We start from the raw sequence: 14,782 nt of genomic DNA, 5'->3' as shown, positions 1-14,782 counted from the left end.
GCATTACTCTCTTTGCAATAATTAAATAGTATAAATTATTTATTCAAGCCGAGTCACAATAATGTCCAGTTTTATAATATGATACTGAATAAAGAAACACATGGAAACACATGATACTGAATAAGGAAATACACATGGGTCAAAATATGATCCAGGTCACTGAATCACTATGTGAAATTGACAAAAAAAAATGCTGCTATCGTGCAAAAATAAATATAGATACACTGAAATATGTATTTTATCCAAACCCTTGGAACATAGATTGACTACGATCCATGAGGAAACATGCTCAGACTTTTGTCCAGTACAGCCTAATGTGCATGTAGCCTACTGGATTTTCCGAGTAGTCTATGTATTGTGGAGACTCTGGTTTGTTTTATACACACCAAAGAACTGTAAAATGAACTATGAAAGTATTTACAGACAGACTTCAATATACGACACAAAACAACAATAAATTGCATGGATATATGAACAATAGTGGGAAAAACCCAGCAGAGACAATTTATCTGGGTTTATTACTTCAATTTGTAAGGTGAATTTAATGTACACTCACAGAAAATAGTGGTATGAACCATTCATGGGTAGTTTGCTGAATGGTATTTCCCAGTCTAGCGGAAAAGGAAGCAGGAATGTAAAATAAAATTTAAAATTGTTTTTAAATCTAAAATATTCCGCTGCATTTATCCATGTGACGAGTTTAACCTATTTCTATTTAATTTAATTTAATTATAATTTATTTTAAGTAGGCCATTTTTAATAACCTAGAATATTACAGTCGGGATATCTACCGTCCGTGCACCACGTGACTTCCTTTCTGGTCTAACCCGACAACATGGACGCCAGCCGCGTGCAACCGATCAAGCTCGCAAGAGTAAGAAAATATTTAAAACGATGAAAATAAACACAATCAGATGGATAGACGGCTATAGAAATAATCAACGTCTAACGCGGTGCTAAAAAATTGAAGCTAGATGCACTTTTAAGCTAATTTTAACTCGTAGTAGCGCGCGGCTGGTCGGCTATCGTGCTTCCATCATGGAGGCCTGTCCATGCCGCTGTATTCGCTGCTTCACCGCCTTTTAGTGCAGACTAGTCTTGACTGTTTGTGGCATTTCGGAAAACCTTTATTTCAAAGCCTGCAATGTTCATCTTTCGTATGTTTTCTTTTCAGGTCGTTAAGGTGCTCGGAAGAACCGGCTCCCAGGGACAATGTACACAGGTATGCTAACGTGGCTAATGTCTAGAGTCGACGCTGTAGCTGTTCGGTCTGCGTTTTCTTTATTCTTTTTTATGGTTTATACCCAATAGCTACATATTAAGAGAAGTATAGTATATCCCTAGAACATCTTAGTATTTAGTTAGCATTTTTCGGAATGTATGTCATTTTCTTGCAGGCTATCTGCAGGTGAGCTAATTGTCATTTTTACTATGGTCTTCACATTTTCTAACATGCTGTGGACAGTCATGTCAGAAAATGTGTTTGTGTGTGGCTTTAGCAAAAGACGTTGCTGGATATTCTCCAGTATCGTTGTTCAGGACTTTAAATCCATTTATGGTGTTATCCAGATTGTGTAATAATTGAGTTATGGAATTATGATGAATTATTTTACAGAACTGGAAAAGAGTGTAAATAAACGGACATAAAAATCTGTAAATTTGTGCATTTGGTTAAAAAAACAAACAAACAAAAAAAAAAAAAACACAGACCATAACATCCCTACTGGTTTTCAGTGATATCTTTCTTAGTATAGTCAGTATGCTTGTTAGTCTGTGTGATCTTAAAATGTCTTTAAGGCCAAAGTTTAACTTGGTGAATCCTGCAAAAACTCTGCCTTGTATTCCTGTCTGTGTTCCACTTGCCTTAAAGACAAACTTTTAACGCAAGTTATAGTTGAGCTCTCACTGGGCCCAAGCTCTTCACTGTGGTAAAGAAATGTTGTCACTGAAAGTTATTCTGCCTTGAATGTCACATTAATGAGACTGCAACTGACAATGCATTTTCAATTAGTCACTGATAAACAGTAAAAAAGATTGTAGCCACCTCATTTTAGCTCAGCACATTCATAAATGTGATTGCTATAATTTCCCACAGTTATTGGTGGGTGCATGTTAAGTTGTAGCTAAGTCAGCACCTGTGGTTAGCATCAGAGTGGACCATGATTTGTCAGATTTTAACCTGTGACAGGCTTTACTTGTGTTTAATGTCATTCTGTGTACCTGCAGGTCCGTGTTGAGTTCATGGACGACAGCAACCGCTCCATCATCAGGAACGTGAAGGGCCCAGTCAGAGAAGGAGATGTGCTGACACTTCTGGAGTCTGAAAGAGAAGCCAGGAGGCTGCGATAGGTGAGGGGACATGAACTTATCCGTGTCTGTCAACCCATTCACTTATAAATGTTTGAGTTTGTAATGGTCCCAGTTAAATGATGTCAGTTGACACCATTAAACTTTGTATATTATAAACCTACCAGCCATTTGAAGATGTAGCTTTGAGCTCAGATGACCTGTAATACATATGTTTAATTAATCACAGTGCAGTGACCACAAGAGACATTATGATGGTAACATCTTACAGTAAATCAAATGATATATGATCAAAGTTTGATCAGTAGGTATAATAATAGTTGTATTGGGCTGCATTTTATCTTCCATGTATGTAAATGGAAGTGGGCAAAACATTACAGCTTTTAATGCAGTGCAGCACAAAAAACACAGCAGCCTTATACTACCATATATTTTTATTTAAAAGCTCTTTGTCTACAAAAAGTGAACAGAGCTTCACAACGATAAGATTACTGCTGGGCCTTTGAACTCTATTGTGTGTTGTACTGTGTATTTCTGACCCACTCCATCGTTTGCCCTTGATGACACAGGGTCGTCTACCACTGAAGTAAATGGTTTAAACTCTGCAGATACTTGGAGCTGAAACACATTGCTGAGTGCAAGTCGAAGCATCTGGGGTGGTGCTGTTGGTGGCTGCACATTAAAATGCATTGTCGTGATGCAACTAACCAGTCCATGGCCTACCATGAAAAAAGTGTTTTCGAATATTCATTTGTATTTCAGTGACTGTTGGACATGTATTTTAGCCATGTCAGTGTATAGAGTTAGTTCTGTTGTCCTCTGTGCTGATCTCAGGACTTGGCAGAGAAACTCGTTCATTCACTGATTCACTGAATCTGATTTGATGTTCAGTTACAAACTTGACCAAAATGAGAAATCATGACAATAAATCATTTGTTGCTAGTATGCTGTTTATACAGAAGCTTTGGAAAAAACATTTGGTTCTTGTTGGTTGACTTGGTGTGGATCTTTTTGAGATGTGTGACTGATCTCTTGTCTTTGCAGTGCCCGCTGAAGCTGTGAGGTGAAGATCCAGCGCCGTGAAGCAGAAGACACCATCAGTTTCTTTAGCAATGGCCTCCATCTCACTTGTTCAGATGTTTTGAAATAAATTTGGTTATCGATGAAAGTGTTGAACTCCTGTGTTTATTTTATAATGGATGTTAAGTTTTTTTTTTCCCTCAATGACATTTCTAGAGGCTGCAACAGCCAACTAACTTTTGTCTGATGCAAGTGCTCAGTTTTGTTCCCAAGTTTTTCTGGATGTTTGTCAGTAGTGGTTAAGATATACAGGCAACAAGCTTGGAAACAGACATGTAAATGAACTCTTAAGACAAAGTATCTAACTCTACTAAGGTAAATTCTGTATATTCTGTAGCAGAGCTGAAATCTAGAGACTTGCTTTAAGAGAAACAGTAAGACACCTGCAGAATAAAATAAGTTAATGATGTTCCCTAGAAAGTATCAACCACAGTTAATTTTATCTTGTTAATAGTGTCATCTTGCTGCAAGCATCACTAATATAAACAACACTATAACTTCACTGCCCACTGAAACTGGAGTAGATTATTTTTAAATGACCAAATGTCACAAGGACAAGTTGATAGTAGCCAGTTCTGCTGTGAGCACAGGTTAGGTGACTTGATATTGTTTGCTGATTTATTTCCACAAATGCAGGTGACATATTAATGTGGTTTATTCACAGAAAAGTACATTTTTACTGTTAGATTGAAGTTGTGCAGTTTACATACTCTCCAGCAGAGGGCAGCATTACTCTATTTCAGAAAATTTGTACCTGTGACTTCAAACCATCAAATGCTCACTTCACCCAATCTTGTCATGAAGCAATACTGATGAGTAATTTCAAGGCCATCTTTGTTTTAGAACTAACTAAAGGAGCTCTACCTTATTTAACTTTGAAATATAAATATTTCTTTTTATCTTTTACATATTTTTAAACACAAAACTCAAAAAGTTTGGCCCAGAAGGCATAATGGTACATGAATGACTGGAACTGATATACTTTTCTGCTTAAGAGCATAATATAAATCACAAAAGTTATATTTGTTAAACATATATGACTGCTTGCTAACACACAAGTATGCATGTTTACAATCTATTTATACTCTAAAGTCTTGAGTATTTGTATGTTTCTAACCAATGTATTCTGGAGTCAAAGACACATTTCCTTCTCACATCCAAAAGTCAAAAAAAGAGAAATCCACGCCTGTATTTCTTAACTTCAGACATTTTCTGCCCACAGTGTGGAACCACCACTTGTCTGAAACCACTTTTCTGCTGGCTGAATGAATTCGTGGCTTCAGCATCAAAGATTGAGGTTGAATCCATGGTGATGATGATGAAGAAACACAATCTCAGACATGCTTGCATTTCTATTTCATGGGATTGATTATAACCAAAGTGTATCTGAGCATGTTTTAAGACTCACTGGGATTCAATTTACTTTATTTTTGGATGAAATTTAAAATAAATCTTTTAAAAATTGTGTACAAATGAGTGAACCACAAAATGAGATGAAGTCTGAACATTTTTTTTCCTGTTCTTTACTACCACAATTCATGCAGTTTTTTTCTTTCTTCTGCCTCCTTAATCTGCTTTTAACTCCAACAGTAAACTATACAGTGTCCAAACCTTTTCATTGGTGCTTATGATCCTGGCTTAGCATTATTTGTTTAAGTGCTGGGGATGAAATAACTTGAAACCCATTCTACTTTTGCACTAACAGCCCCTATAAATAAATGTATGAAATGAAATGTCTGAAATATGAAATATTACCAGAGGAACAGAGAGACTGCAAATCAATGCACTATAGGAATCGAGAAATCGCCAAAAAATATTCCCACATATTAATTCTTTATATTTAAAATGTTTATGTGACAGTTGTTTTTCAGTATGAAGGTTTTTGGATGAATTCCAGCTTGAGGTTCATGAAGGAACACAGCGGTTGTTTGAACAGGAAAGTGGATCAGTTTGAGTTATGTGTTGTGTTGAGGCTCTGCCTGCTGTATGTATGTATGCATACTGTAGGTTTAATGGTCTCACATTTTCCATTCTCACTTTGACCTACTTTGCACAAGGTTTCCAACTGACCTGGTTGTGTGGAAAAGTGAAGGTACTTTAGCTGATGTAAAGCTGGTGCAGCTGTACTATAGCATACTGCCTTGATATTTGTAAAAACAAAAACAACGCCTTGAAAAGGTATCTCGTACTGTAAAGCAGCATTCTATGGTCATCAATGATATAACATGCAGGATTTTCCAAAAACACAAATCAAACATAATCCCTCTCAGTGATCACATATGACCCGGTAGAAGGAAGGCGAGGTTGCTTTCATTCAGTGTGGCACCCCCAGGGTTGTATGGAGTTGTGGGTGTGTTTATTTGCACTTCAGAATGTAACCACTGTGAAACAATCAGAAAATAATGTTTTGTTTCTCTGATTCACTGCTTTGTTCTCACTATCACCACTCCCTCTCCTCATTCACTCTGTACCTCACTTGACCAGCATTGCTCTCTCTCACGTGTTGAGCTGAGGAGAAGTGGCCAACTTTAGTGTGTTTACAAACAGCAGCTGAAAAATCCAGCGTATTATACCTTTAACAAGTCAGTCCATTAGAAATACTTTATTAAGCGAGTGATTGTAATCCTTTCAAATCAATAACAAAGTCAAAGTTAAAATAGACATCTAGGTTACAGCATATCTGTGCCAAAACCAAAACACAGGTGTACCCATGTTCCTCTCACAGTGCAAATAATTTACCATTACATATTCCACAGTACACAGGACTGCAGCTGCAGCAATTACTGAGGCTTGTAAACTTCACTGCGGTTTCAACCAGGAAGGCATCAACAAGTGACGAGAAACCAAAGAGGAAAACTTACACCAAGCCACATATTAAATCCTGGCACCTATTCATTAAGTAAGTAAGAGATGCAAGATCAAGTAGAGCATGCTGGCACTTGACCGACAGAATCAATGAACCAGAAAGAGACGCTACGACAGTGATTGGGGCAAGAGAGGGATAGAAAAAGTGCTTTTTAATCTGACTAATTCTACAAATCAAGTCAGAAATTAGGGTATAAATTTGGCTTAACAGTATAAATCTTGCAGAAAACCAATGCCGATGCTATGGTTCATTTGTGAGCTTTAACAAATGAACAAGTTGCCCCCGAGGCAAATGAGAAAACAGTTTTACAGATCCCACACCCTGGATCTGAGTGATAATCACAAAGCCAGAAAGTTTGACAAGGACCTGCACATGGCTTCATTCTCATTTTCACCTGACAGGCAGAAAATAAGAGAAAGAGAGAGAGTAAAAAAAGAAGGGAAAGATTCTGAGTATGTGTTTTCAGCAGGCTTCACAGTCAACAACAGCTCTCTGCTTGAAAACAACCTGGTGTCTCCTTACCCCGCTCTCATCATCATTCAACACCTCTCCGTCTCGCTACTTCACCCACTCATCCAGACATAAGGGTGGCATGTGTTTACCATCTCATCATCTCCGCCCCTGTCTCTCCCTCCCTCCCTTTCCCTCTCTCTATCCCAAGGCCACTCCCTGTTTGTCTGCATGTCATCAAGGTCTAACTCAACTGGGGAAAAACAGCAGCAGTGGACATGTCTGTCTGTCTGTCTGTCTGTAGGCAGTATCAGTGATCTGTAACATTAAGCCAGACGTACAAATTTCAAGGACATTGTCCCCAGAGCTGCAGAAGTGTTGCTATGAAATGTTCATGCTTTTTAAAATTAGACTAAAATAAGGGCATAAATAAGTTTGATTTCATTTAATCATACCACACATGACGTGTTATGTGCCCATGTAGGTCCAGAGCTCATTTAAGATTTTCAGACATGATCTTACCTGAACAACAACTCTCAAAGCAGCTAATCAGGGCCCATATTTAAATTCTTAAAACAATGTTCCTAAACTCCTTTTGAAAATCTGGTCTCTAAATCTCAAAATCTTCGAATATCTACAGTGAGTTTGAAAAATAGATCAAAACAGCTTTAAAAAAAATCCACTGTACACTACCTGCTCAGCACCAAACAGCAGGCAGACGCAGGTAGCAGCTAGCTAGTGAACACAGCAGAGCATTTAGCAGCTAAGGAGCCAGATATTTCCTTCAGGAGTTGGTGGAGAACATAACAGAGCTAAAAGAAGAGTGACAGTTAGTAAAACCATGTAACTTTTGCTGAGCACGGTGGCCTCTGCAGCCACAAGTGATAGTTAGGTACAGGACGCTGTACAGACACCAAAGCCTGTCAATTGCTTGATCAGAGTCAGAGTCTTTTTAACTGTGCTACAGCTCAGCATTACTACTGGCAGTTTGAGCTGCAGACTATCACTACCTGCTTGTGTGCCTGCTCACCAGAGTTACATAGTGTAAGGACAGACATTTTCCTTATTACAAGTCAGTAAAAAGTTCAACAGTGTAAGTATAAAGGACCATAAAATGGAAATATTCTAGTATCAAATTTAGTGTAGTACTTGAGTAAATATATATTGACAGTGCTCTCACAAATATTAGAAATTACCTTTGGATATGGCAACTATTTAAAATTCTGCACAGATTATTATGCCTGTAACAAATGCACTGTACATTAACAAGTGACGAGAAACCAAAGAGGAAAACTTACACCAAGCCACATATTAAATCCTTGCACCTGTTCATTAGGTAAGTAAGAAATGCAAGACCAAGTAGAGCATGCTGGCACTTGACAGACAGAATCAGTGAACCAGAAAGACACGCTTTGGATATGGCAACTATTTAAAATTCTGCACAGATTATTATGCCTGTAGCAAATGCACTGTACAGTTCAAACTGGAGATCATCTTGTCATGCCGGTGTGGAGAGGCTTGCTGGAATTGGAGGAACTTGGCAGGAGGCTTTGGGGCTTTGTTCCTCCCATGCTGGTTAACAGGATGTGCAGCAGGGAGGTCATGGAGCCTCCGGGGGGAGAGGGGCCTCTGATTTACACACTCTGATCCCAGCTATGACCTGGGTCACTGCCCCAAAATTTTACAAATGGGGCCCATAGGACGCAGGCGGGACAAGAAGACAATCACCCCAGAGGTAACTAGAAGACATTCCCTGCCCCTCTCTTTCTCTCCCTCTGCTGGTTTCTCACAAGCTCCAACCCTGCTGATCAATGAACTTTAGTACACCCTGCATCTCAACAGACTATACTTGTTTCTTGTCTTTGATTGCAGAAGGCGAGGCTGGTCTAATAAGGCTCAGCAATGAGGGGAGCTTTAGAAATGAAAAAAGGCTGAAATGGAAAGCTAAAGATTACAAACTTGGCATGCATAGCACACCTCTCACTGAAAAAAACATGCTAATCATGTTTACCTGTTTGCAAAAGCACAGGGCTGTAATTTCTCTAATCTGTTATGTCCAGGAAATAAGAGCACATTATATCTAGGACACTCAACTAATGAGACGAGAAACATTTTGAGACAAATATCTTTGAAAAAAGGAATAAAAAGAAACTCATATATTTGTATATTTGTGCAAGAGCAGTGTGCCGCAGGAACAAAAAAGGGTAAAATGAAGAGAAGACAGCTTGAATGATGACAACAAAAAGCCAAACACAGCTTGGACATTCTTGATTTACTTTTATGTCAGCAAAAGTGCCAAAAGGGGGAGGCTTCATTGTGCGAAGGTCAGAAAAACAAGCCATCCATTTATTTTTCGAAGGCTCCGTCCCCCACAATGCATACGACTTGTAAAATATCTTTGCTCGCAATTCCCTGCATAACAATGTCACAGCACAAACAGCAGGTGCGCAGAGAGGCCAAAAAAGTGACGGGCTAAAACACAGGGCGAGACGCTTGGCTGTTAATAATAATGAAGCCTGTTGTGGAGGGATGGTGGTGAGGGGGCGGGGTTAAGAAAGAGCTGTTTTGAAGCTCTGTGGAACATGTTCTTTAGTAAATACCAAAAAAACAAAGCTTTGTCGACTCTGTCCACTCGACTGACAGTGTAATGACAATGCAGTCAGCTATTGTTTCAGAGGCAGGAGTGTTTGTGTAGCACTGAGGGCAAATCTGATGTGATCAGGCTTGTTTTTACAACTATGATACACGAGACCTGTAATTTTAAAGTGACTGGTAGCTTCACGTTCAACTTCACCTGAGAGTATTTCCTCACAGTTTACACCTGTTACCCACCACTACTGAGTAAGAAAGCCTCTTAACAGTGTGATCACTTTCCTCCTCAGCATGGTCCTAAAGTAACAGACATTTTCGAATACATGCTTCTTTTGTTTTTTTGCCAAGGGGTTAAATGAGAAGAGTGATATGGCAGAGATGAATATATCGAGTTGTATCAGTGAATAAGCATTGTTCCTAAAATGTCCTGAGCCACCTATTATTTTTTACTACAACCAATGTTAGCATCAATAACTGGGCAGTGCTGCTTCTTTATCCTCTCATGGTGGTGTTACGAGAAGGGATGGGTCGGGGATAGCTTGTTAGCATGCTAACTTGAGTGGATGAAAGTAAATAAGAAAGTAAGTGATAGAATTAGAGGCAACACAGGAGTCAACATTGGCATTGTTTTCCACCTCTGGAGACAGATGAGTAAAGGAATGAAGTTTGATGATGAACCAACAGTGTTTCTTCTAGAGTGGTAAGTGAACATCTGTTAATGCTAGCATTAGCTATGTAGTGATTGCAAAAACTTATATATAGCACCTTTAAATATTAAGAAACAAAAGTTTGTTGTAGAGACAGTGACTTCAGTAGTGAACTGTAAATGGTGAGAAACAGTAATTGTATACTCAGCAGGCCCCTCATGACTGATGGGAAATACTACATAACTCTTATTCTCTTTATTTTGAAATATAATGTATCGAACACATTCGTCATCTTACCTGAACAATTTTCATGAGGACAGACATCTGGGTTAAAGGTTGTGTTGATGTTCTGTCTTTTTTGTTTCTTCACTGAGTGCTCAAGTTCATACTCTCTGTTAAAGAAAGGGACAGACTGTCAGTTTGAATACAAGTACAACATGGTATTCAACAGTCACACACTGAAAACTTAAAGAACTGACTGCAGGGTTAAGTTTCAGTCGCATCACATTCTAGTTTTATATTACGAGCCTGAAGGAATCTGGCACCCGTTTACAGAAATTTTACAGGGACTCAGCAGTAAAATCCTGAGCTGCTGACACACCTAATAAGAGATCAGGATACATTAAAAATCCAAGTTTCAGGGGTGAAAATATTTACCACATCTAATTCTAACCTTGTAGCATTTCAGGTTTGGTTTGACCTGACATTTACGCCAGTGTTTGAATATCTATTCAGTGAGTCAGTGGGACAAATGGGAGAAATGATTTTAGTCATAACAGCTCAAAAATGCCACCTCTTGCTGGCAATGATCACCTCTGCAACCAAAGCACAAAGAACACATCATCTGAAATGAAGGCTTCCTTGATAACACAAAATACCACAAGTTATTTTAGCTGGACCAAAACTGCTTCACATGCTGAAGTAATAACTGCAATCACAAGACAGCTTCTGCCAATTCCATCCAGAGACTGCTGAGAAGTCTCACAAAATAAGTGTTCCTGGCCTGCTTCACCCGCAAAACTCCAAAACAGCCTGCTTGATTGCAAAAATACAGAAAAATACTAAACTGAAAGCACTTTCTGGGACCACTCAATTTCAATTAGATTTCAGGATTTGAGATTACCGTGGAGCAGGGATCAGTCATTAGAGATTATAGGGGTTTTAATGGAGTGTGTCACCAGATGGTTCGGAGTCATGGACTCAGTCTGACAGCAGATAATTCTTAAAGTGCATAGGTGGCTTTTCCATTAAACATCTTGGTTTAAAAAAAAGACTCCCTGTCTCACATAAGAGTCAAACAAACCTTTCACATTAATAGCACAGTTTGACATTTTGGGAAATACACTTTTTTTTTTCTTTTTTTTTTTTTGAGAAGATCGATAACATTATCACATCAGTACAGTAAATATGACGCTACCACCAGCAGTCGGCTAACTTCGCTAAGCACACAGCCTGGAAACAGAGGAAAATGGCTATCCTGGATCTGTCAAAAGGGAACAAAATTTACCAGCATCTTTAAATCGAACTTATTAACATGTTATATTGTATTTGTTTAATCCATACAAAAACTGAAGTGCAAAAACAACATGTTGTGGTTTTATGACCAGTTTCACAGTTGTTTTGTTGTCACCATGAGGTTGACAGTCAAATCACAGTGTGTCATCATTACACTTTTTGCACTTTAGAGGTGCTGGTAGGCAGATTTTGTTACTTTTGGACAGGGTCAGGTTAATTTTTTCTCTGTTTCCAGCTAAGTTTGCTAGGCTAAGTTAAACATCTCCTGACTGTAGCTTCATGTTTAACAGACAGACATGAAAGTGATATCGGTTTTAGAACTGCCTCTGCAATACAAAAGCTTTTTGATACTGAATGTCACACAACAAGACTTCCAGATGGTGGGTGGTTTCCGAACAAATGTACGTTATATTGTCTTTTCTACAACAGAAATAAGAGACATAAGTTTATCATTTCTGTAGAAATGTCAGCACTAAAGAGTGCACAGCTGCTGTGGTACAGTTATAGGTCAGAACCCCTCCTGTTCTGGAAGAACACTTTGTAATTTAAGCCTTCTTTCCTTTTCCTTCTCCAAACCACCAGCTGCTTAGCACTTGACAGTGAGAGGCTGTCTGCCAATACCCACATCTTTCCCCAAACAGGCCTCATTCACAGTTAGATCCCTCTTCAGTTCAAGTGTCTCCTCTGTCTGACCTGCTTCCACCTCCACTCCTGTTGATTAACATTAATGGGGCAATGAATTAGTATCATTGTGATCAGTAACCTACACCCAGCAGCCTCAAGTGCCCTTTACTCTGTGGTAAACATAGTATGCGTGCTTGAGTGTTTCACAGGAGGCCAATTAGTTCATGGGAATCAGGCTTGATAACAGGGGTACAGACCATTGAGGGGCTGATTTTGGGGACAAAGCCGCATCCTCTGAAACTCTGGGGAGACAAAACAGCCACTGCTTATCACATCAGAGGCTTTGGGTCTATTAAATGTAAAAGATCAGTTCTGGAGAGCTCGTTTAGCACCCACAGCTGCCCCATTGAGCAGAATCCCCAGACAATGTAAATATGCGTTGGAGTTATTTACAGCAACTGCATTTACCATGGAATTTATCCTTGACCTTGGTGATTTTGGTCTCCAGTGGGATTTTTTTGAGTAAACAGTATATTACAGCAGGGTTCAGGCAATATATATAAACACATGTTTTTGATATTGTTAAACCACAAATAATTCATTACTCTACATTTTACAGTCTACTGTTAAAGGAACATTTTGACATTTAGAGAAATATGTTTATTCACATTGCCAAGAGTTAGATTTTATAGATTTGATACCACTGTCATGTCTATGGATTAACAATAAAGCTTCAGCCAGGAGACAGTTAGCTTAGCTTAGCATAATGACTGGAAAAAGACATAACAGCAGCCCAGCTGATTTGTACAGATTAAACAAGCAAGATATAATGTGTTAGTCTCAGAGATGCTGGTGGGTGGATTTTTTAACCTTCAGACAGAGTCTGGCCAGATGTTTTCTATTTTCTATTGAGTTGTTGTAGCTTCATATTTAATGTACAGATATGTTAGTGTTATCAATCTCTTCATTATAAGAAGGAACAGTTTGACATTTTGGGAAATACACTTATTCATAAAGACAGGAAAGAGGGAAAAACAGGCTGTGCCGAAGGTTTTCTTTAAAAAGTGTAAACCAAGTATGCTTACTGTTTTCCTGTTTCCACTGTTTATGCTAAGCTAAACTAACCATTGACTGGCTGTAACTGTGTATTTAATAAACAAATATGAGAGTGATATCATTCTTCTCCTCTAACTCTAATTTCAAGTGAGTGGAAAGTGTCCTGAAAACTTCCTAAAATGTGGTACTACTACTTTAAGTCTCAGTCTTGTTCTTTTGTACAGTCTGTACTGTCATCAGCTTTCATGGCTTGCATGAGAAACAGACTCAGCAAGTCAAGTTAGGGCTTTGTTTTGCAGCAATTGTGTAACTCTGAATTTAATGTCTGGAAATGAAGAAAGATAAAGGTTAGAATGCAGAAATGACTTAAATTCTCGCCCTTCACTAAATGTCCATGTGCTCACTCAAGAGGATATTTTCTTGAGTGTAATCTCTCCTAAATGTAGCCATTGCAATTAGCCCCAAGGATCAAGTCTAATACTGTTTGCAACCTTACAAGGACAGCGCTTGTTTGTTTGGCATATGGGGTCATAGCCAAACTCAAAGATACAGTGAATCAGTGTAGATTTCCACCACCACAAAGACCTGACAGCGTACACAGCTGCTGAGATCAACCACAGTCTATATGTATTTACATTATCCAAATTTGGATCTGTGTACATTCTGTACTTTTCTGCTTCCTGCCAGCTGGGACATTCATTTAGTCCATGAGCAGTGAACTGAGGGAAAAGCATGAGGCATCTGTAGAAGTAAAGATGTAAAAGAGATATCAATCCGCAGGAGTTTGCTCCTTACGACCAGTCTGAGAAGTAAAACTATCTCACGGCAAACAAATACCGACTCAGTCAAGCAGAAGCAATAACAAAAAGACGTTCATTTGTATCGTGTAGCACATGTCTGTGCATGTGTAAGCTGAGCATGAGATGTATGGAATGTAAAAGGATACGGCTATGTGTGTGTATGTGTGTATGTGGAAGATATATGTATGAATGAATTGTGTGCACTGGTTAATTAAAGTCTGTGGTCAGCTGCACAAACAGGGCACTGACGGTCAGCAGTTATGTATCTTTCGTCTTACATAACTTGTCTTATGTCACAAGTTTTTGACCTCAAAGAGAAGAAACGGCTTCATGCTTCTAATGTGAACAATTCAGTTCGCAGGATGTTACAAAACCTAATCAAATGCAGATATTTAAAGCCTCATAAAAAGGCAGATGTCAAACATTTGTGTGGGAACTGGAGTCTCTTGATACATGCTGATGCAAAATGGGGGCCATCCTTGTCAAAGGACAGCATTTCGGAGTCCTCACAGGAAATCTCTCATATCCTCTCAGCCTGCTCTCCCTGCCTGGGCCTGTTTGTGCTGAACCAAACCAGAGGTGAAGCAAGTCACACCTCATCTCTCAGGACTGCTGGAGGCTGAAAAAAAAAATACGGCAGGGTTTCATTTCTTTAGGTACCAGGTCACATTCACTATGCGGTCCCTGGGGCAACAATAGTAGAACAGTCACCAAAAGGGCCCCACTGGGTAAATGAGCAAGGGTCAAGGCTGAACAAATAGGAACGTTATGCTCTCGCTTTCTGCCACTTGGAGGCAGTAGTGTGTTTTACCTGGCTGTCTGCTGTCCTCAACACAGAATGGAAA

At 39.0% G+C, this 14,782-nt stretch overlaps 1 protein-coding gene across 1 annotated transcript; it reads left to right on the top strand.

The window, feature by feature from the left end:
- Positions 1 to 755: 755 nt before the first annotated feature.
- On the top strand, positions 756 to 3,475 carry rps28 (ribosomal protein S28). The gene is made up of 4 exons (XM_018677081.2): positions 756 to 874; positions 1,175 to 1,222; positions 2,227 to 2,349; positions 3,352 to 3,475. The coding sequence occupies exons 1-3, from the start codon at positions 836 to 838 to the stop codon at positions 2,347 to 2,349; spliced, it is 210 nt and encodes a 69-aa protein (XP_018532597.1). The 5' UTR covers positions 756 to 835; the 3' UTR covers positions 3,352 to 3,475.
- Positions 3,476 to 14,782: the final 11,307 nt, after the last annotated feature.

Source organism: Lates calcarifer, linkage group LG4 (genome assembly GCF_001640805.2).
Source record: "Lates calcarifer isolate ASB-BC8 linkage group LG4, TLL_Latcal_v3, whole genome shotgun sequence".
Taxonomy (NCBI): Eukaryota; Metazoa; Chordata; class Actinopteri; family Centropomidae; genus Lates; species Lates calcarifer.
The sequence above is the reverse complement of the archived record's forward strand: the minus strand, read 5'-3'. Positions and strand labels throughout refer to the sequence as shown.